The 25,153-nt window shown below is 37.5% G+C and overlaps 1 protein-coding gene across 4 annotated transcripts in view; it reads left to right on the plus strand.

The window, feature by feature from the left end:
* Positions 1-25,153, plus strand: part of ARAP2 (ArfGAP with RhoGAP domain, ankyrin repeat and PH domain 2) — a 593,408-nt gene that overhangs the window by 294,423 nt on the left and 273,832 nt on the right. For all 4 annotated transcript variants that reach the window (XM_073646268.1, XM_073646261.1, XM_073646254.1 and 1 more), the window contains 4 exons: positions 14,132-14,234; positions 20,188-20,386; positions 20,834-20,897; positions 24,660-24,823. In XM_073646268.1, the coding sequence (XP_073502369.1) occupies positions 14,132-14,234; positions 20,188-20,386; positions 20,834-20,897; positions 24,660-24,823 (530 nt within the window). The remainder of the gene's footprint in view (positions 1-14,131; positions 14,235-20,187; positions 20,387-20,833; positions 20,898-24,659; positions 24,824-25,153) is intronic.

Consider the following 25,153-nt stretch of genomic DNA (forward strand, 5'->3'; position numbering starts at 1 on the left):
ATTTTAGGTTAAACTGGCCTGAATAAACAAGAAAGTGAAAGCACTAAACAATTCCCAATTATGTTCAATATTCTGATTTCCAATAGTAGTCCAGATTATAACAAGTCCAATCTTCTGATTTAACCTCTACAGAACAGGATTCTATGACATGTTCTATTGACATGCCATAAAAAACTATGTTGACGAAGCTTCATAAATGTTACTTATCGTTTATTACTTACACTCTGGCTGCTAATATTTCCTTTTATGACTGGTAATTAAAATGGCACTGTGGAATAATGACTGCCGGGATAATCTTCAAGCTGCAGTTTGAGTCAAGGGAAATGACTGAAAGTGCCATTCTCTAAAAAGGCAGAACTTTTGATACGTTCTCAATCACAATATAAATGACAAATAATGTGAAAAATCGATTAAATTAAACGTTTAGGGCCTGATTCATCAAAGCATTTCGGAAAACTTAAATATGTCAAACTTTGAAACATTGCAAATTTTTTGCACATTTTTGCCTCGTAGGACAAAATTATAGACATAGTGTTTATTTACATTACTGGCAAAATAATATTTAATAGAGCTAAAAGTATATACAGTCCTCAACAATGAACTTGCATCACTAAGAAGAAAAAGTCTTGGAAATATGAAAATCAGAGGATCTATAGACATGTTAATGATATGAAAATGATGAAAAACTGGAAACAAAAATGTTAAAACATTTTGTTTTTTTTCATTATCGAGTATGAGTGTTGTGCACTTAAACACCTTGGCATACTATGAATGAGGCTATTAATGGTTTTCTGAGGAAAGTTCTACCATGCTGAATGCACTTGGTAACACAAATAATCAAAATCCACTGCTGACAGCTTCCTTTGCAATTGCTGACCAATAATGTCCCAGATGTACTCGATGAGAATCAAGTCCAAAGACAATGTCCAAAGACAATGCATGCCAGGGTAGTATGTTTAGGCTATGCAGGTGGCTCACAGTAGCATGAGCAAAATGCAGTCTAGCATTATTGCAATGAAAACGTCTCCTGGATCACCTTCACGTCCCCTCGTGATGAACCCGTGATGAACCCGTCACATTGACAATATTGACTCCAAATAATTTCCAGCTATCATTTCATCCAAGAATAAAGTGGGACTAATCATTAAGAAGATAGACCTCCATTCCAGCCTCCATTGCCAGTTTGCTTTGCACCATGACAACCAATGAGAATGATGACTTGAGTTCAATTGAATACCTGTAACTGGACATCTGCTTCATAGCCTAATAACGTACACACATCTTCAAATGTTTTTTGTAGACACTGTTTTATGCATTAGGCTTGGTATGAGACATCTAACTTCAGTTGTAGTGCAATAGTGGTGCTGCAATTTTTCCAAAGTGCCCATGAGTTGTTTTTCAACACAACAATGCTAACATGCATGTTGCTTATGCTACTGGGAGCAGCCTGCATGCCTAAACATGCTACCATGCCCTGCAATGTCTCCAGACTTGTCTCCCATTGAGCAGAACTGGGACATCATTGGTCGGCAATTGCAAAGGAAGCTGTCTGCAGCGGATCTTGATGATTTTCCAAGTACATTTAGTATGGCAGAACATTACTAAGACAACCATCGGTAGCCTGATAGTATGCCAAGTTATCTAAGTGAGTGTATTTCTGTGCGTGGCACTAATATTCAATACTGAATAAATTGAGATGTTTTGAAAAATTTATTTCCATTTTTTTGGCATTTACATACTATTAGCATGTCTATCCATCCTGTGATGCTAACCATGCTGCTCTATTTTTGAAGTTAGATAGTAGATGGATGCAGAAATATTTATTTTTTAGTGTTTGACTTGTCAACATTATTTCAATCCCTTAGTGATGAGTACAATTTAGATGCTAATGACCAAGCCCCATTTATACATGTCTGTGGTAATAACTCTGGAATGATTCAAAATAGCTCACTGATTCTGAGCCTTTTTTTTCTTGACACATTGGACTTTATGTTAGTGATACATTTAGGTCAAAATGTTTTGCTTTTGACAAAAAAAATTTAAATGTTACAATTTTTAAACTTTGAATGTTTACACCCTCAGAGTGTAATACAACATAAACTGATTAATACGTAACATTTCCCAAATATCCACCCAATATCAATGTAATTTTTCAAACTTTCTTTTATTGTGTTTGGATGTTAGAAGGGTTAAAATTTAGCAGCAATTTTTCATTTTTTAAGGAAATTTAGGAATCCTATTTTTTATGGATCTATTCCATTTCAAAGTGACTTTGTGTAGCCCATAAATTGAAAACAATCCCAAAGTGATACTATTTTTAATACTGTACCTCTCAAGTTATTCAAAACTGCTGTGAGGAAATTTGTTAATATTTTAAGTGCTTCACAGGAATTAATACAAAGTGGAATTGAAAAATGAAAAATTATTTTTTTCCACTTGGATATTGATTTTGCCTCAAATTTGTCATTTTCACATGGATTAATTGGAGAAAACAGACCTCTCAATTTGTTATGCAACTTTTTCTGAATGTGGCAATACCCATATGTGATCGGAAACTACTGTTTGGACTTATGCAATATGTAGGTAGGGAAAAAGCTAGAATAGGGAGGTAAGCGTGGCTTACTAACCTCCTCTCCGGCTTCTCGCGCTGTCTGTGCCAGGTCCTGGTAGTTGCCATGGTTACCCTATGTCGTCGTGACATCCAGGTCACCAAGCATCAGCAAGTTACTTTGATCATGCACAGTGCAGGATCAAAGTAACTTGTGCCTGTGCAGGGGTTGACAGGCTGTATAACATAGAGATGCTACTGCATCTCTATGCTATACAAGCGATCAGACTGCAAAAAATGAAAGTCCCATTGTGGGGCAAAGTGTAAAAGTTAAAAAAGTGTCAGAAAGTAAAAAAAAAAATCGTAAAAATATTTTCAAAAAAATGAGAAAATAATCCCCCCAAAAATATAAATATATACCGTACTCATTAATAAATATTATGAAAAAAAAACCATAAACGTACACATATTAGGTATCGCCACATCCGTAACAACCTGACCTATAAAACTGTCACATTAATTAACCCCTTTAGTGAGCACGGTAAAAAAAAAAAAAAAAACCATAGCAAAAAACAATGCTTTATCATCTTACCGCCAAACAAAAAACGGAATAAAACGCAATAAAAAAGACGAATGTAAATAAAAATGGTACCGCTGTAAACGTACTGACCCGAAGAATAAAGCTACCTTATCAATCTTACCACACGTGGAACGGCATAAAAAAAAAAAAAAATTACTGAATTGTTGTTTTTTGTTTATTCTGCCTCCCAAAAATCAGAATAGAAAGCGATCAAAAAATGTCACGTGCCTGAAAATGGTACCAATAAAAACGTCAACTTGTCCCACAGAAAACAAGCCTTTACATGACTCTATCAGCCGAAATATGGAAAAATGATTGCAAAAACTAGTCTTTGCAAAAAAAAGCGTCTTTTAGTGTGTGACAGCTGCCAAATATAAAACCTGATATGAATCTGGCATCGCTGAAATCGCACCGACCTGAAGAATAAAGTCGTCTAATACCACACGAGGAATGGTGTAAAAATAAATTCTAGGGTTAGGGTTGTGCTAGGGTTAGGGTTGTGCTAGGGTTAGGGTTATGGTTGTGCTAGGGTTAGAGTTGTGTTATGGTTAGGGTTGTGCTAGGGTTAGGGTTGTTCTAGGGATAGGGTTGTGCTAGGGTTGGGGCTGTGCTAGGGTTAGGGCTGTGCTAGGGTTAGGACTGTGCTAGGGTTAGGGCTGTACTAGGATTAGGGTTAGGCCTGTGCTACAGTAAGGCTTAGAGCTGTGCTAGGGTTAGGGTTAGGGCTGTGTTGTGTTAGGGTTGTGCTAGGCTTAGGGTTGTTCTAGGATTCTGTTAGGGTTGAGGTTGTATTAGAGTTGGGGTTAGGGTAGTGTTGGGTTGGGATTTTTTCAAAAGTAAAGAAAAAAAATGATGACGATGTGACGATTAGTGTTGAGCGCAAGTGCTCGCTATTTGAGTTTGCATCGAGTGCTTGTGTATGCACTGAGTATCGTGGGTGCTCAAAGTGACATGCTCGAGTCTCCGCCCCATATGCTTAGCGGCTAAAAAAAACTTGTGGGTATTGCCTGTTATGTACGAGTGATCCCTGCATGTTTTTTTTGGGGGGTGTCTAACAACCGTGAAACATGCTGGCGGGGACTCGAGTATGTCACTCGAGCATCTGCAATACAAGGTGCATACTCGAGTACCTGATGCACACTCAAATAGCGAGCACTTGTGCTCAAGACTAATGACAACTTATTCAATATGATGACCTAATGTTATCAAATTCTGTGTCATACCTCTGGGTTCAAAATGTTCACTATACCCCTTGATAAAATCCTTGAGGGGTCTAGTTTCCAAAATGGAGTCACTTGTGGGGGGTTTCCATTGTTTCGGCGCATCATGTGCTCTCCAAACGCGACATAGCGTCCGCTCTTGATTCCAGCCAATTTTGCGTTCAAAAAGTCACACAGTACTCTTTCCCTTCTGAACCCTGCCATGCGCGAAAACTTTATTTTCCCCACAAATGGGGTATCGGCATACTAAGGAGAAATTGCACAACAGTGTTTTGAGGTTCATTTTTTCTCCTTGCCCTTGTGAAAATAAAATATTTGGGGCTAAAGATCATTTTTGTGGAAAAAGTTAGATTTTTTTATTTTCACGGCTCAATGTTATAAACTTCTGTGAAGCACCTGAGGGTTCAAGGTGCTCACCACACACATAGATAAGTACCCTGAGGGTTCTAGTTTCCAAAATGGTGTCACTTTTGGGGGTTTACAACTGTTTAGGCACATCAGGGGCTCCCCAAACGCATCATGGTGTCCGCTAATTATTCAAGCAAATTTTACATTCAAAAAGTTAAATGGCGCTCCTTCTCTTCCGAACCCTGCCGTGCACCCAAACACTAGTTTTCCCCAACACATAGAGTATTGACTAACTCAGGAGAAATTGGGCAACAAATTTTGGGGTCCATTTTTTCGTGTTACCCTTGCGACAATAAAAAAAAATGGGGTCTAAAGTAACATTTTTGTGAAAAAGTTAGATGTTCATTTTTTGCTTCAACGTTCCAAAAATTCCTGTGAAGCACCTGAAGGGTTAATAAACTTCTTGAATGTGATTTTGAGCACCATGATGGGTGCAGTTTTTTGAACGGTATCACTTTTGGGTATTTTCTGTTATAAAGGCCCCTCAAAGTCACTTCAACTGTGATGTGGTCCCTAAAAAAATGGTTTTGTAAATTTTGTTGGAAAAATGAGAAATCGCTGGTCAACTTTTAACCCTTTTAACTTCCTAACAAAAAAAATTTTGGTTTCAAAATTGTGCGAATGTAAAGTAGACATGTGGGAGATGTTATTTATTAACTATATTGCTTAACATATCTCTCTGATTTAAGGGCATGAAAATTCAAATTTTGAAAATTGCTAAATTTTCAAAATTGTCACAAAATTTCTGACTTTTGCTCAAGTAAACTCAAGTCATATCAAAGAAATTTTACCACAATCATGAAGTACAATATGTCATGAAAAAACAAACTCAGAAGCAGTTGGATCCATTGAAGCATTCCAGAATTATTACCTCATAAACCGACAGTGATCAGAATTGTAAAAATTGGCCTAGTCATTAACATGCAAACCACCGTCGGGGATAAAGTGGTTAAACTGCCAAAATTTGTGCTAATTCTGACCATGACTGATGCTCCTTTCTGTCAGCTGCTAAGCAAAGATGAAGCCCAATGCATTTTCATCCAAAGTGGGGCGTTATTCACTAATCGTCAGCACCATAAAAAAAAGTGATGCTGAGGATTAAGGCCCCTTAATAACTGCTGCAGATATAGGCAGCTAAGGTAAAAACACAGTATGCATGTAAAAACACAGATTGTTATCAGTGTTTTATATCTGAGTGTCAATTTTTACCATCAATATTTCAGTAGCACACAGACTGCTCACTGATGCCGTCCGTGTGCTGTTTTTTTTTTAAGACCCATTGACTTGTATTGATAATTTTAGATCCCTGATTTGGATCAACAGCAGACATATCGCAATATTTTGATGACCACTTGGTCTTTTAAAAAAACAGAGGGTAACAGCCCCATAGACTTTAAATGATACATGTTCTATCCATGAAAAAGACAGATAGAACATATAGATGACTCACAGACCACGGACTAAGGTAGTTGATGTACACAATTGATTTGATGTACACAATTCTATTAGCAAGTACTCTCACGATTCTACTCTACGTGGACTGCTAAAAAGATCATTTTTGATTTTCATTTTTATGTAATCAAAATCAGGGGAGATAATTGTTGACAAAACCAATGACATGTATGGCAGCTGGTCTCACACTTGATGGCAGAGTTGTAAAAGTTTTGCTTTTAAAATTGCAAGCTGAAAACAGCTCCTTTAAGCCAAACAAGTCTTGTTTTCAAGCTGTCAATGTTTTGTTCCTGGTACATGTCAATTTGAGTTGTTTCGATAAATTGATTCCAGCACACTACATTAGTTACCAGTAATAAATTATTTTCATGGTGCAACAATAAAGTGGAAATTCACAGCACATTGAGTGCAGTCCAATATGTTATTTTTCTGAACACAGTGGGTATAATTGTATGTCAAAACCTAAACATTTTCCACAGCTAGTTATTTTATTACTTTGGGCAAGTGTGTTAAAAGTTTGTAAATTTTGGGTTGTCAGTCTGATTGTTGTACACAAGTGCATTTAATGAAGTATGTAGGAAAAAATATGAATAAATCAACTTGTTTGACAGTCAGGATAGTTTTTGGATAACTTTATAACACAAATGCAAAATACATTTTTTCAACCCAAAAACTTTAATTTCACTCTAAAAAGAACTTTTAATTGCGCATTCATTTTTTCTTCCATAGATGTTTAACTGCTTTGCCAAGAAGTTTTGGCCCTTATGACTAACCATTTTTTCCCACTTTTTTCACTTTCTGGGAGTCATAGCTTTTATTAATTTATTGGCGCAGCTGTGTCATAGCTTGTTTTTTTTGAAGGGAAAGGAAAGAGAGGTGGGGGTGGTTGTTGGACAGGAGTTTAGATGTATTTACCAGTTGAATTATTTGGGGATATTAAGAAACTTTTGTTAACTCTTTATGGGGGGAGAAAAAGTGTTGAAAAAGTGTCTTTTTGAACAATTTTAACAGCAGTTCTGCAATGTTTTTCATTTTAATCTTTATGCTATTGATCCAAATAAGGTGTTATTATTCTCAGAATGGGACTTGAATATGAAATCTTTTGATCCACTATTATCAGTGCATTATCCAGCCTATATATGGTAGGCTATCAGACTTCACCTCCAACATGATTTAATAGACATATGACAGATGCATAAGCCATTGTTAGGCCTCAGGTTACCATAGGAAACAATCGGCATCCTGTAATCTGCGCCAATGAGCTGATAAGGGAAGTATTCTTCCTCTGTCAAACTTCTCAACTTCTTTTTGGGTAGTATTATATACATGCATCACCTGAGACAGTAAAGGAGGCAGACTTAAATATTTAAATTACAAGTTAACCTGCACCCTTCCTGTACCGTGTGGATCATGTGCTTTCAGCATAAGCTTTCTTCTGCATAGAACCCAAGCTGGAAGTGCTTTTGTTGAGACCCAAGGCTGGTGCTACTATTTTGAGTTTGAGGCACGCTACTTATGTAAAGAAGTTCTTGTGCTGTTTAGGGAGGTAATCACTATAGAATTAAATTGGCTACTGTCTTGTTAAACTCACTGAGACCTGTCCTGAAATGTTGATCAAACTCAATCCTGTGAGCATTTGCCTGCCGCCCCTTCTTCTATATAGAGAATACGTGCTCCCAGTGGTTATTTTTATTTCACATTTGACATACCAGGAGTGCTGATATAAAAAGAAGCTGCTCACACTGCCATCCACCCTGTCCTTCTGATCTAATGCTGGAGGTGCCAGGGATGCTGACATAACAATTTATTGTTTGCACTACTGTCCACCCTGTCTTTTTGCTCTAATACTAGAGATACCAAAAATGCTGAGGTAGGAAGCAGCTGCTCAAACTGCTGTCCATCCTTTCTTTCTAATCCAATACTGGTGATACCAGAAGTACTGAGGTAAGAAAAGGCTGCTTACACTGCTGTCCATTCTGTCTTTTTGCTCTAATACTGGAGATACCAGGGCTCCTAAGAAGCAAAAGCTCACACTGCTGTCCATCATGTCTAGCTGTTCTAATACTGGAGCTACCACAGGTACTGAGGTAAGAAGGGGTTATTGGACAAAAGCTCACACTGCTGTCCACCATGTCATTCTGATCTAAAACTGGAGATACCAGGAGTGCTGAGGTAAAAAGAGACTGCTCACATTGCTGAACACCATGTCTTTCTGTCATAATACCAAAGATACCAGAGGTGCTGAGGTAAGAAGAGGCTGCTAACACTGCTGTCCATACTGTTATTCTAAATGTGACCTGGCGATAACTTGACAGCATTTGACATTGGTTGTTTCCTAGTCACAGCAACAGAAATTCCTACTGCACATGCTCACAGGAACCTGTCCCATTAATATTCTAGGACAGTTTTTGTCTTTTAATAAATCATCAGCCATTTTAATTTTCTATGTTCTATTGTAATCACCTTCTCAGACAAAACAAGATAGTTATTTAAGATATTTTTTTGCAAGCGGACAACCATTTGAGCATTATGTCATGACAAAGCATACACTGTATCCTAGTACATCAGAAAATCCTCCGGTATACCAGCTAAACATGTTTGTAGGGTAACATTAGCATGAGGGTGGCCAAAAGAGTTTCCTATTAGTTTCTCAGGTTTCTGTAAAATAAAAGTATTCAATCAATTGAATGGATACCATAATAAAGTATATACTTAGTAGTCTATAGGTTTTTGATAGGTTAACCAGATACCAAAAAGTGGTGTCTGTTATCCACAAGCTACAATTACATCCATTTAATTTGTACTTGATGAAAAAGCTCACACAGTGGCAAAGAGTTATCATTGCCATACACCAGCTTTCTGCTATTGAGTTGTAAATTATGGTGCCTTTCATATTTACGACATAATATGCAACATTTTTTTTCCTTTTCCTTCGCGCACATCACTCATGATTGATTTTCAAGCAATAGATTTGCCTAAATTAATAAGATGCACCTCTTAATACATTTGGCGCATATTACTCCAGAGTGCTTTTTATTAAGCATAGAATCCCCCTTGTATACAATCCAATATTGAGATACTAATTGATGCTCGATTTCAGTATTAGGATCTCTCATAGCCACTATTTTTTCGAAGCATACTTTAAAGAGAGGCCAGAAACAGAATGTGAACATAAGCTAAAAATTTCCTTTGTACTAACAGCAAATTCGGCCTCTAATATAATAATTTACTTTTTCACTTGTTTTTTCCCCTGTATGCTTCATATCCCCTAATTCAACTTTATTGTATTGTTTAAAATGTTTTTTTATTATACCAATAAATTGTGACATTAATATCACCAATAAAATGTTATTGTTTCCCTATAAAACCGTGTGTGGTGAAACTGTAATTTTAGGAAATTGCAGTACACACAGGCACAGAGGCATATCATATCATTAACAACTCTACGGAGCCACCATTGTTCTGCAATGATATTAAGATGCATGTCCTCCTGTATCAAGATTCTCTTTGTACAATTAATAAAGTAGACATGTACAGCACTTAGATTATTTTCTATAAGTTCATTGACAGCGATACTTTTAAAATTAGTATTATATTTCATTGTTGTTAACCCAAATTAAATTCACATCTTTTGTCCTAAAAGGCTTATAAATCAGCCAATAGGTTAATTCAACAGGTGCCTATACTGGACCTCTTTTATGAATGCAACATTATTTCCTATCAGGATATCCAAACAAAGGACACTTTGATCCTAGACAGCTACCATAGTTCTGCACTATAACTTTTAAAAATATTTTTACTACCCTATGACATTTAAAATAAATGATTGATGAGGATCCTTCTTAACATCCTGCTTTATCCAAGCCTGCAGTAGAGCAACACGATTGTCATCTGTCACTACATCACATGTCTTAATAGTATGATGTTTCTACCGACCTTGGGATGTCTACAAGTGAGTGGCAGAAAGCATGTAATATCATTTTTTGATTATACATTTCCTTTATTTAGAATTCAGAAGTGTCAATTGTTTGGATTATGAGCTTTGGACATCAACTGACAAAGCCAAACATTTAGCAACCAATATGCAGGTCTATAGAGTTATGAAAATATACAAGTCCAGCACAAAATCAGTTTTAATTCCCTTTGGTCAGTATTATAAATCACAGCAGGTGTCCGCAGGGAGACATTTTAAAATGCTTTCCATCGTTTCAAAAAACTTTGCATAAATCAACAACATAGTGAAAGCACATAAAATAATATTTGTAATATCTCTTATCAAAGAAATATGCTTTTTTTTTCACATTTATCAGTCACTTTTTGTTCTCTTCACTGGTGAAAAAGCAATATGTAATTCATATAGCAACCAGAAATAGTGTAATTCCTAAAATATAGTTTAGAAAATTCAATCAAGATGGAAAATGGTCTCTAACTAGACTATCATAAATATAAAACCCTGTAATTAAAATACAAATTTTATTTATACACTTTTAAAATAGTACAAAATGACAAAAAAAACACAACACACAAAAATGCAAAAAAATTCTTGATAAAAAATTTGATATAAATACTGGTTCAGAAAACCTCACCCTACTGCCATACTTATCACTGACCTCTACCTGACAGCGGAGGTTGGCACCCTGAGTAGGTGAAATGGCGTCCCTCGGCTCACCCTGGTGAGCCCTAATGATATCAATATAGAAACTTGCAAATTATTGATACCAATCCTTAAAATACATTCTATCTAAATGCAATTTTTTCTAGCATTACGCAAGTGAATTCAGTCAGACAGACAGCCACTCTCACTTCACATGACCATACCGTGTTCCTAGTTGGAACACACTGGGTCATCAGGAAGGTGAGTAGTTCCTCACTGTTTATGGGCATGCGCAGTGAGAGTGATTACTCATCTACTGTCTGACCAGCTAGGAACGCTGATGCGCAGTGAGAGTGATTACTCACCTACTGTCTGACTCTGCGTTCCAGCTAGGAACACTGATGCGCAGTATATAAAGCTTGTTTTACTTCCGGACTTGCGCAGTACATCCGGAGGAACCTTTAGCACTAGTCTGGCGGCGCATGCAAGCTAAGGTGATTAGAGACAATTCTTGGCACGCTGCAGTGTGTGCTTATGGTCCCTCCTAACAAGGAAAAGGGGTTTCTTTGGGGAGTGTCTCCAGGAGGTGGGATATTTAAAAAGGACCTTCTGCCAGATGAAAAAAAGAATATTGGGTATCATGAGTATCAAGAAGAAGCATCAATCTATCAGGCCTCCTGATAAGCCGCATGGTGAAACATGTTGAGGCAATTAGAGGAACATATATCTTAATGTGTCCTACCTTTTGCAATTAATCTTGACTTGTCATCAATGTATATTTGTATAAAACAAAGGGGCATATCAAGCCCTATTGGCCTAATGATTATGTGGTGACTGCAAACCATTCGGTATAATATAGGGCATCCCAGGGATAGATGCCAAGGAGTGGAGTGCCTGCCTAGGGTGCCAACCTCCGCTGTCAGGTAGAAGTCAGTCATTGAAACAGCAGTAGGTTGAGGTTTTCTGAACCAGTGTTTATATCAAATGTTATATCAAAAATGTTTGCATTTTTGTGTGGTTTTTTTTCTTGTCATTTTGTACTATTGCAAAGGTATCTAAATAAAAATTGTATTTTAATTACAGGGGTCTATATTTATGATAGTCCAGTTAATAAAATATATTCAAATGCCTGCTTATTCCGAAAAGTCACCTGAAATGACATGTATACTCTAAGGCTATGTCCACCTATGCAACCTACTTTTCTTATTGTTTTAAACTGAAAAATGAAGCAAATTGGATGAGAGAGAGCACACGAAATAGCTCTGCTTGGTCTACCACAATCCTTTATACAGCCTGTGATAATCCCCCATGACTGTGAGTTTTCAGCAGTGTGTGAAAGGATAATGGCCATATTTTTTTTCTTGCTGATTCCTGCGAATTGAAACACAAAGTGTTCGGATTCACGGGGACATGCAATATTTCAGCTGATTCAACTCAAATTCAATATGTCGCGGATCGATCTGCTTATCTTTAGTGAGTATCAATGTTTTGTTTTGCTTTTTTTGCACTATGTTGGGACCATTAATAAAGACCCTGATTCATCTCACTGAATTTCACAAAAATTTTGTGCATTTACAGTTTCATGCCAGTTTTATCCAGCTCTACCACAATTGGCGTAACTAGAGTGGGACCGGGGTGGAAGAGAGGTGAACTGCCACAGCCCATCTAATTCATGATGAACTGTGGCAGAAATCTTACTCTAGTCTCTAACTGGAGTAAGATTTATGGCTAGGCACATGGAGGTGCACACCACTTTTTAGATGTTCCTGTTTCAAATGCCTACTAATGAATTGGAGCATCAGACTCCAACACGCCTCCTCATGTAGACCAGCATTGTTCATGATGAATCAGTGTAAACGTCTTTAAAAGGGCCATAGTCTTTAACAGAAATAAGTAGAAATGATAAACTTGATTAGAAGAGCTATCTGAGAACTCAAGGACTTACATATCCTGGAGGTAATCCATGTAATTGATTTTGTGCTTGTGATGAGAGGCGAGTTAACCCTTGTTGGTCCCATCATCAATAAAGAGTTTTAATCCATCATCAGGTATCTTTTAAATATTTTTTTTTGCTAACCATTTTATTCGAGAATTATTTATACACCTTCTACTGACATTTTCATCAATTTACAGTTTCTTGGAAAAACTCATTGCATCTACCCAGTAGTACAGTTTAAAGGGCAGCAATCAGAATAATTTTCTGCTAATGGACGCAATAAAATACTTCTGTTTTCTACCGAACAATAATTAGTTTTAACTAAAATGGATTGCTTTTAGCATGATCAATGAAACGCAGCGAGGGTTGTGTATTTAGCTCCTGTAATTTGTCTGAGAGGGCTTTTAAAACATAACTAAGTATAGTTTAACTTTAAAGGTAATTACAAATAAAGCATATGTCAGACTGCCAATTTACTTCAAGGTGCTTGGCGAAAAGGACGCATAAAGAGCTGTCTGTGGTTTGTTTTTCTTTCCTTAGAAAAAAAATAATTTCTTCTCCTCCCGAGCACAATGCAACTTTCGCTTTTTAAATGTTTTATACAATTCATTATTAGTAACATTTTGCATTGCAAAAATGATGCATTTGCTCTCTCACTGACTCCGTTACATTAATTTTTTGCCATCAACTCCCTCCACTCTTCTTAGCACTGGAGTGGAAAGAATACCTCCAAAATTGATCACATTAATCTCTATTACATTTTTATTCTGCCACTGCACTATACACTGGAGTTTTACTGATTGAACCCATATTTCTTTGCATGAAGCCAAAGAAATCTAAACAGCAATTATCATTATATCGAAGATAACACTTTGTATTAATTTAAATAATTTAAAAAAAGTAATACGTCTCTATATCAAAGTTTTCCGCAACGATAATCTAGCAGTGTTTTAAATGAGTGCTACTTTTAAATAGCTTTAGGAAATGAGCTGTAAATCTATAAAATAATTGTATCAGATATATTGCAAGAACAAATAGGCATTTAGTCAAAGAAGACAAAAAACTTCTAAGTGGTTATTGACTATTTGTGAGCAACCGCCTAAAGTCTTTACCGGAAATTAAATATAATTGTTTTCAGTGCTCTCGGTGAAAATAGGAAATTTTTTAAAGGTGTCGTATATGGAATATAAGTGCTGGTAGTTTCTCTAAATACAGCAATTTTTCAAGCTTTCAATATATCAGATATTATTAGACACTTTTCTCCTCACTAACAGATATGAGTAAGTATTCTACGAGGACATTAAACAGCGAATGCTATTGAAGAGAATTAAGCCTTGGGCTATGTTAGATTATAGAATCTAAATACAGTACAACTTTTTTATGTTTGCTCTAGGGCTATATTTACCTTTGAGATCTACTTATTGGCGGAACGTATGTTTCTTTTTGGAGCTGAAAATGCAGAGACTCAGAGAGAATGGGCCAAGGCAATATCTAAGGTAATGCTGATAATTATCTGATAACGTTAAGCCTAAGGCATTAGCATAAAATAAATTGGCGCTGTTAACAGTAGGCTCTCGAAGGAATCAGCTTTAATGTTTTTAATATATTCATGTATATATGTTTTGCAGTACTTTATAATGTGCAACATTTATTTTATCTTCCTTTTATTTTTTATTTATTTTTACTGTGCTAAAGGGAAAATACATACATAGCCTGCTAGAAATCTGCTAATGTCTTATGATGTTGCAAATGGATTTTACAGATGAAAGGAAATACAACCGATTTGGTGTGAAACGAACAGATTAACAAAATTATAACAATATGTCAATGAGAGAAAATATGCATATGACTCAATGAGAAAATTCTGAGAAAAGATTTCCTTCCCAAATTAGAATATTGATTATTAGTGTGTATTGTCAATATCACTTACTATTAAGTTCAAACTCCTTCCAGGGGAAAAAAGTGAATAACAGCAGAATTAATTACTTTCCACCTCATGTAGTCAATGCTATTTAAAACAGGGAACAGGGCATTTGCTTTAGAAAAAAGAAGTAAAATGTAGATAAAATATAAAATGTATTCTTCCTAAGATGCAATATAGCTTGTGGTAGAACATCTTAACCACTCTTACAAACCCTTTGTTCAATAGCAGACACAGACAGAAGAGGGCCACTGTGCAAGGACAATATATTGTCCCTTCCCAGTCCAGTAGCTCATCATGAATCGCAATTACATATGCATTGGTGGTGGATATGAGGCCCCTTACCTTTTGGGACCCTATGTGGGTGCATTGGTTTTACCGATGATACTTCCACTCCTGTCTTTGTTAAAAGGGTTGTCTTAGACTTTTACATTCATGGTCTATGCTTAAGCTCAGTTAGCAAGTTGCACACCACAGCTCTATCGACTATATAGTTTCCCCAGCTGGGTATTGCACATCCACCACTTATTTCGTTGATGGAGTTGTGTGGTGCAGCTCCGTATCTGGGCAGTTCAGGCTGCCACCAACACTGGGAACAGCTGTTCTAAGTGAGTGCCGGTGTCTCATCGCTGCCGATCAGACATTGATGACTTATCCGAAGGATAGGCCATCAATGTTAAAGTCCTGGACAATGCTTTTAATATACATTATATTTTGTATTAAAAGTACCAGATAAGTAGTTCTGTTATAGAGCTGTAAAGCTCTACAAGCTCCATAGGCAGATTGTGAGCTATTTGGACAAGCAAAGCAATGTAATATATTCTAATAGTCCTTGATGGATTATACTCTACCTTTTATAATAATCCATCAGCTAAATGCAGCTTTGGCAGTCAAGTTCACTGCTAGCAACTCCACTAGGCATGGTCTAGGAGTTCTCAGTTTTTCATCCTTTAGCCCTTATACAGAAATCTGGACTTTGCTGCAGGAGCCCATAGGTTGTGTGAAAGTATTAGCTGCTGACTGGTACAAGCCAGCTGAGGATAACATTAACCCCTTACTGGCCTGGGGCGTTCTAGTACGCCCTGGGCCATCACCCCCGGTTCAGTGAGGGCTCCGGCGATGAGCTCGCACTGAACCAGGCACATGTCAGCTGATTATTACAGCTGACATGTGCCCGCAACAGCCGCAGGTGGAATCGCGATCCACCCGCAGCTGTTAACCAGTTAAATGCCGCTGTCAATCTCTGACAACGGCATTTAACAGCGCCGCGCCGGAAGCGAGTCACTTACCCCGCCCATCGGTGACCCCGTCACATGATCGTGGGTCACTGATGGGTGGGCATGACAACCCTGGGTCTGAAACAGACCCCAGTGGTTGTCATGTAAAGACGCTATGAGCGCCACCTAGTGGTCGGCGCTCATAGCACAGGAGCATTTCAGCTACATAGAAGTGATCTGCTCATAATCTCGATGTAGCAGAGGAAATCGGACATTTGCTGCTTCTAATCTCCTATGGAGACTATAGAAGCATGCAGAAAGTGTAAAAAAATGTTTTTAAAAATATTAAAAAAAATTAAAAAAATATAAAAGTTTAAATCAGGATCCTTGTGCCCCATTCAAAATAAAATAATAAAAAATAAACCCCACATACACATATTTGGTATCACAGAATAGCCAGATCTATCAATATAAAAAAAGAATTAATCTGATCGGTAAACGGCATAACGAGAAAAAAATTCCAAACGCAAGAATTAAGTTTTTTAAGTCGCTGCAGCATTGCAATAAAATGCAGTAACGGGCGATCAAAACATTGTATCTACTCCAAAAAGGTATAAAAACGTCAGCCCGGCGCGCAAGAAAATAAGCCCTCACTTGACCCCAGATCCCGAAAAATGGAGATGCTACGGGTCTCGGAAAATGGAACCATTTTTTTTAGCAAACTTTGGATTTTTTTTTCACCACTTAAATAAAAAAGAACCTATACATATTTGGTGTCTACAAAATCGTAATGACCTGGAGAATAATAATGGAAGGTCAGTTTTAGCATCTAGTGAACGTGGAAAGAAAAAAAAAAAAAAAACAACTGTGGAATTGCATTTTTTTTGCAACTTGACCGCACTTGGAATTTTTTTCCCGTTTTCCAGTACACGATATGGTAAAACTAGCAGTGACATTTAAAAGTAAAACTCATACCGCAAAAAATAAGCCCTCACATGGCCATATTGCCCATATTGATCAAAAAATAAAAATGCTATGGCTCTGAGAACAAGGGGAACAAAAAATTAAAATGAAAAAAATGGAAAATCACAAGGTTGTAAAGGGGTTAAGGACAAAAACAAAATCAGATAAAAGTATGTGTTCAATCAGATTAAAAGTCAAAGAGAAGCCAGGGGGTACAAGGGTCAAGACAGTGAGAAGATTAATCAGGACAATGGTCAGGAAGTCAGAACACAAAATAGCAACCCAAGAGTGCACCAGTGAAGCACCCAAAAGCCATTCAATAGTTCCATAGCCACATCAAGTGACAGGACACAGAGGATTTAAATATAGCATGGAGAGAAGACTATCACCAACTGAACCTGCCTCTTGACTGGTCCACTGACCAGCTCTTGTAAATGGGTGGTTCTCTAGATCACCTAAATGACCCCCCGAGAATTCACTAAATTTGGTCAGGTAGTGCCAGCACTGCCCAACTTCTCTGTCAGAGATTTCCAGCACTAGAACAAGGGCAGATACCAAGGTCAGTAACTTTGTGACAAATATGTGATAAAACATCATGATCCACACTACACTAATACAATTATAGTTCGGACAACAAATGATGCTAGCTTATACATACACAATGTGTCAGCACAATTGTGGTTAATGAATACATGAACTCTAATGTTCCTGTAAACGTTAAAGATGTAAAGCACCTAGCATTTTTAGATAAATAAGCACAAAAGCCATCCAATCATGTCAAGGTGAACCTATATATGGATGGTCCCTAACCACTAAATGTCCTATCTCTCCATGTGCCAAAAAAGGCCTCATCTGAATGGGGAGTGAAAGAAATCCAGGCATAGCTTGCAATTAAAACCTTGTGTGGGAAAGATGGATGGATAACGGTGCTGAGTAGTATTGAGCCACCCCCGTAGTGTTCGGGTTCGGTTCGTCAAACACCGGGATGTTCGTGGAACTGTTCGTTGAATGCCTTAGAACACTGTCGAACAACGTCAAACACCGTTAAAACCAATGGCAGGCAAACAAAAACACATAGAAAACACCTTCAAAGGTGTCCAAAAGCTGACAAACTGCTCAGAAGACACTCTCTTTAAAAAAGCCGGCCGGCAATTCAGCATCGGTACCCGATAAGTTAGAACAGAAAGAATAGAGCATCACACATAGATTAGAAAGATAGAAACATGTCAGTCACATATATAAGAAGTACAGTGACAGTGTTGGTTACTGTACTTGTCATTTAGTGTTAAAGGATTTATTAAAAAAAAAAATAGTGTTTTCATGCACCGTCTCTTTAAAAAAGCCGGCCGGCAATTCTGCATCGGTACTTGACAATTTAGAACAGAAAGAATAGAGCATCACACATAGATTAGATAGATAGAAACATGTCAGTCACAATTATAATAAGTACAGTGATAGTGTTGATTACTGTACTTGTCATTTAGTGTTAAAATAAAGGATTTATTAAAAACAAAATTGGCATGGCAAGCTGGATGGCAGCTTTCGGCTGTAATCCGGCCTGTCATGTGAATGTAGCAGAGCTGGAGCCGTCCTGGGAACCATGGAAAGGTAAGGATGAGGTTGGTTTATTATTTTAATTTTATTGCAGAAGACATTGGCTTCAGCTGGAATGGGCGTGATGTTAAGTATGGTTTAATTTAGAACATTAAAGAATTGTGTGTTTATTTCAATTAAAGGACTTTATTCTGGGTGTTTGTGTTTTTTTTTAACTTTGACTATGGGGTTAGTAATGGGGTGTCTTTTAGACGCCTCTGCATTACTAACCTGGGCTTGATGTCAGCTGGCATTATAAGCTGACATCAACCCCAGCCCTATTACCCCACTGCCACTGCTACAGGGCAGTGGGAAGAGCGAGGCTAAGTGCCAGAATTGGCGCATCCTATGTATGCACCATTTCTGGGGCAGCTGACGGCTGGTGTTTATAGCCTGGGAGGGGGCCAATATTCATGGCACCCTTCCTGGGCTATTAATATCAGCCCCCAGCTGTCTGCCTAGTCTTTGCTAGCTATTAAAATAGGGGGGACCCCACGTCATTTTTTTTCTGGGTCCCCCATTTTAATAGCTAGTAAAGGCTAGGTATTCAGCTGGGGGCTGATATTAGTAGCCTGGGAAGCTAAGTGGGTATTACCCCCTTCCCAGGCTTCAAACATCTGCCCCAGCCATCTGCTTAACCTCCGCTAGAGACTAAAATTACGGGGAACCCCACGCCAATTTTTTTTTTAATAAATCCTTTAATTTAACACTAAATGACAAGTACAGTAATCAACACTATCACTGTACATATTATATATGTGACTGACATGTTTCTATCTATCTAATCTATGTGTGTTGCTCTATTCTTTCTGTTCTAACTTGTCGGGTACTGATGCTGAATTGCCGGCCGGCTTTTTTAAAGAGACGGGTGCATGAAAACACTTTTATTTTTTTTAATAAATCCTTTAACACTAAAAGACAAGTACAGTAACCAACACTGTCACTGTGCTTCGTATATATGTGACTGACATGTTCCTATCTATCTAATCTATGTGTAATGCTCTATTCTTTCTGTTCTAACTTGTCGGGTACTGATGCTGAATTGCCCGTCGGCTTTTTTAAAGAGACGGTGCATGAAAACACTATTATTTTTTTTATTAAATCCTTTAACACTAAATGACAACTACAGTAACCAACACTGTCACTGTACTTCTTATATATGTGACTGACATGTTTCTATGTATCTAATCTATGTGTGATGCTCTGTTCTTTCTGTTCTAAATTGTCGGGTTCCGATGTATGCCGCTGCTGAATTGCCGGCTTTTCATGTTTCAGTGTGAGCACTGTTCACATCGATTTGGTCAACCACTGTAATGCCACAACCACCATGGCTGTCGCATTACAGTGAGTGGCAGACAATCCCTGCATGATGTGAAAAAATCCAGTTACGCTTTTGGTGCACGAACAGTTATCGAACATAACCTCGAATAGCCAAATTTTTTGCAAATCATTCGCGTTCGTCGAACAACTCGAACACCGCCCAAAACAGCTTGAATTTGAGATTGGCGAACAGTTCTAGTCGAACACCGCTCATCTCTAGTGCTGAGCCCTGGAGAGAGTCACACAACCCTATATAGGAAAAATAGGGCTCTCCCACCTTTAGCGTTGTCTATTTTTTTTCTTTCTTATTTTTTCTTTCCCTTATTTTTCTTATATGTTTATTTTTTTCTAATTTTCTTTTTTTGTAGAAAAAAGTATGCTAATATTTACCTTTTAATGACTTATTATCTACAATTCTTATTATTCCTTCCCTAGAATTTTGTTCCTATTGTAGATGAATATTTAACTGAGTTAGAATTTGATTTAATTGGATGCCTGTGCTATAAAGACACATATAGTCTTATGGAATGGAAAGAAAGCTGGTTTGCCTTGGAGAAAACCTGTCTACACTACAGTCATGGTCAAGGAGATACTGAAGGAGACATAATTCAACTAAAGAAACTGCAGGAACTGAGTAAGAAAATATATCCATATTATCCTATACAGATATTATGTTCACTGAATATTTACATGGTAATCTGCAATAGCTATGATGGCATCATCTGGACTAAAGTATATGGACTGTTTTATGAGTACTTTTGTTTATTTAAATACATGTATTTTTGGACAATAATATTTTTTGCAATTGAGAGTCATATAAAAGTTTGAACCATTTGACTTTCACAAACTTTTATGTATCATTGTAAATTGTTGAATGGAAGAATAAGTTACTGTAACTGTTAGTCTGTCAGTGTCTGCATTCTGACCGAAGAGTTTATAACTCTTATCTTTTCTTAAAGGGTAAATTAAATCAGTATTATATGTATTAGAACTTTTAATGATGATATTGTACTGACACAGTTCTAATACAGAGAAAACTTCAAACATTTCTAATTGAACTTATAATATGTATTTTTCCTAGCACGAAGTTCAACCATGATAAATGGAGAAAAGAGAAATGTTGTGTTATTGGTTGAAAATGGAAGGTAATAATTTCATTAAAATATGTTACATTATTTTTGCATAAGGTGTAGAAAACAAATATGACAAGTGTGAGGAACCGTTTTTCACTTTTTAATTAAACAGCTACTATTCCCAAACACAAGGTATAAATACATTCTCAAACAAATGGATTTCTATGACCTAATTGAATTTGAAGTGCAACTAAACTTTCTTGAATATTTTGATATTATGAGCCCCTTAAATGACTTGTGGGGTTCTGGGTCCTGAGATCACCTGTATTGTTCAGATAACAGTGCCCCTGCATGAATGAGCCAACTGTGGAGAACCTATAGAGCTCATTCACTGCTGTCCATATAATCTTGCAGGAGCTGAGCACTTCTGCTCAGAGGCATGAGTATTGGATCAGAAACTCAGGACCAAGACAACCAATCTATAGGTGCTCCAAAATAGCCAAAAAAATCTGAAAGTTCAGTTACAATTTAAATGAATACTCCAGGAAACCTTAAAGATTGCATATGCCTAGGAATATTTGCGAAAAATAAAAAAGTTAAAATTAATAAATAATTAATTAAATAAAAATAAAAAACGCATTATACTCACCTACACCTAATCGCCGGTGGTCTTGTCCCTTGTAAAATAGAAAAAGTAAAAAAACAACATACACTCACCTTAATGCCTAATCCCCTACACCCATGTCACCTGTAATATAGAAAAAATAATAAACCACCATAATCCTCACCTCTCTGCCATAGTCTATGTAATCTAGATTGTCCCTCGTTGATCTGATCATTGATAGAACAGCCACATCCGGCGATTTGACTGTGCTATTTGGCAGCCACCAATACACTGACAGGTGCACGATCGCTCTCACAGTGTATCGCAATGAGCTGCCTTGAGAGAGAAAATTCTCATACAACGCTGGTGCCGTAAGTGAGGTCACAGGAGTTCATCAGCTGATGAACTCAAGTGACCTCTCTCCTGGCAGCTCAGCACTATACATTGCATGAGCAATGACACTCCTGTCAGTGTATAGTTGGCCGCCAGAAAGAGCAGTCACATCAGTGACTGCTGATGTGTCTGTTCTATCAATGGTCTGATCGCAATGGGACAATCTGGATTATTTCATCACGTTGGGGACAGATGAGTATTATGTTGCTTTATTATTTTATATTTCTTACAGGAGACAGGTGCTTCAAATGGAATGGGTGTTAGGTAAGCATAATTGTATTTGGCAAAATCATAAATAAAGGAATCTGTGTCATTATTTCAAATAAAGTACTTTATTTTGAATGGTTAGTTTTTTTTCTTACAATTTTACTATGAGGTTAGTAATGGGGGTATCTTAAAGACGCCTCTCCATGACTAACCTAGGCTTCATGTCAGCTGCCAATACAAGGCTGACATGAACCCCAACCCTATTACCTCACTTGCCTCTGCATCAGGGTAAGTGGGAAGAGCGGAGGCTAAGCACCAGAATTGGCGCATCTTATTGATGCGCCATTTCTGGGACCCCTGAGAGATGTTGTTTTTAGACTCAGAGGGGGCCAGGATCCATGGCCCCTTCCCTGGCTATTAATATCAGCCCGCAGCTGTCTGCCTAGCTGGCTAGCTTTTATAGGGGGACTCCACGTCAATTTTTTTCCGCAGATGACAGCGTGGGAAACTACTGATTTTCAGGTTCATGCTTGGGCTCAGGCGCCCGAATACTAACCTTTTTTTGATGTTCAAGTTTAGTCTATGAATCCGAACATAAAAACATTCGCTGATCTCTAGTCCTCACTCTGTTCACTTGTATTGAGTAAGGCAGAGTACATCTAATCGGCAAGTGACGGCATACATACAAATCACTTACTTGTTGGTGTCACGTGATTGCTCACTCTCACTGGCAACATTGGAGAATTTTGACAGCATGTGGTGTACAGGCTGTATGGATTCAAAAGACTGCAGTCACCTAGAGTGACTGCAGACTTTCACCTCAAGCATGGACAAACTCTTTAAAGGGAATCTGTCACTAGGATTAACCCTACTAAGCCATCTATATTGGCATGCAGATCATAGGAAGCTGAATAAAGTGATACCTTGATATCTGCTTTCCAATTTCTTATTCGAGAGAAATCCATATTTTTCTTATGTGTAAATGAGCTGTTTAGGACTTTGGGCCGAAGACTGATCTCTCTGAGAATCTTCCTACAGGGCATATTTTAAGTGGAAGGAGGAGTTACCAGTGTGAGATATGCAATAGTTACCAATGTGATGTGTAATGGCTACTCTCTGCTCTTCTGATCTTACTGCAGAGCTGTGTGTGATTATAACTGACACATCTACAGGTTCTTCTCAGCGCTTCAGCTTCTATCTCACAAGCAGCCAATGTTGCAATACAGTAGAGCTGTGAGAGCTACAGCAAATGTATGTGTAAAGTCTAAGAGCAGAAAAATACCGACACTTCTGCACCATTCATAGCCCCTATTACACACCCCCTCCCGTTTTTAACCGGGTGCTACAGTGAAGAAAGTCTATGATAAAGTCCTTGCAAAAGAAAAAAGAGTAGCACTTACCGGTAAAAGTAAAAAACAATCCTTTACTCTTGATCCATGGTAAGGACAAAGGCCATTTCACGCTCCAGCGCTTCAACAGGACCCAATGAAGTGCCGAAGCGCAAAGCGGCCGTCATCCTAACAGTGCACCACATGCTCCCATGCCCGTCTGCTTTTACCATTGATCAAAAATAAAGAATTGTTTTTTTACATTTACCGGTGAGTGCTACTCTTTTTTCTCTTGCAAGAAATGTATTTGCAAGGAGACAAGGTTCAGGGCTACTGTTCTTTGTTAGTTACATTCTCACACTGTTAAGGCCTCCTTCTATTAAAAATAAGCTCTGGAGGCAGATTCTCATGCAAATCAGTGTCCGGTCTATAGCCTGGAACAGCACATTTACATATAAGAAAAATGTGGATTTCACTGGAATAAGAAATTGGATCGCAAGTATCAAAGTATCATTTTATTCAGCTTCCTATGTCCTACATGCCCATATGGATGGCTTAGAAGGGTTGATCCTACTGACAGATTCCTTATAAGTGTATTAGCAAGTTCATTATAATTTGTGCCATACCAGTAGCATAAATGTTGCAGAAATGTACTCCAATCCATGAATAGAATTCATTTCTGTCTCTAGCACATGACAGCATTAAGGTGAAATTCATTAACAGCATCTTTCTCCAGCAGATAGTGGATCAAGAGTCGTAGACAAAATGGCAGTCTTTTTTTATAATCAGCCCCATAGTCTCTTTATATGACCTGTTTGAGTGTTGGAAGAAGAAACTGAAGTGGAGGGAAATGGGGGTATGAATTATAACTAAGTACACTAGGGATTGGAAGTAAAGGTGGATTCACAAGTAATTGTACAGTGAAAAGTGATTGTCCATCCAGAAGATATTAGGCTCATTTCAGAGACCAATAGAAGTGGCAGACACTTAAAAAACACTGCCTAAGCATCAAGAAAAGTTTGCCCTGATCTCGGGTACCAGAGATGCTCAATTAACCATTATGAAAGCCTTATTATAGCTTCATACTAAATTGAGCTGTAATACGACCATTGGCATAAGAACTTACATTTTAAAAGCTATGTTTGCTGCAGTGCTAGATAAAGGTTATTGCTTGCATGAGTCTGTTATAAAGTATACAAACTTTTGAGATTGGCTTGTACAATATATCTATATTTAATTTTATCTTTTCAGTATATGCAAATCATGAATTTGTTTTTCTAACTTAATTTTTCCAATGTGTAGGACATTATATATCCATGGACATACAATACTGGATTTCATGGTCTGGCATTGTGCAATTGAAAAAGCAGCAGGTGCAGATGGCAATGCACTACAGGATCAGCAGCTCTGCAAAAACAACATTCCTATTATTGTGAACAGCTGTATGGCATTTGTTACACAGTATGGTGGGTAATACAGACTTTATGCTCAGCAGATTGTTTCTAAATGATATTAGTTATTTGTGAGACTGCTAGATCCGGTATATTTTCAATACACGTATATCAATTAAAGTGAAAAAAAGTCAGTATGTAGAAACTTGTTGTTTTGTGAGCAATTAAGTAACCTTCTGGTTTCAGATCTGCACTGCTGATGTTTGCTGGAACAGGTTGGCACAATAACTGTGAGAACAGAATGTGTAACTTGTCTAACAAGAGTTATTTACAGGCCTTTATCCCTATATACCCTGCAACATTACGAGCTGGAGGACAGTTTAGTAGAGAAATTTCATTATTCTA

Source organism: Phyllobates terribilis, unplaced genomic scaffold (genome assembly GCF_046119375.1).
Source record: "Phyllobates terribilis strain yellow unplaced genomic scaffold, ASM4611937v1 Scaffold_1__5_contigs__length_1240528914, whole genome shotgun sequence".
Lineage (NCBI taxonomy): Eukaryota > Metazoa > Chordata > Amphibia > Anura > Dendrobatidae > Phyllobates > Phyllobates terribilis.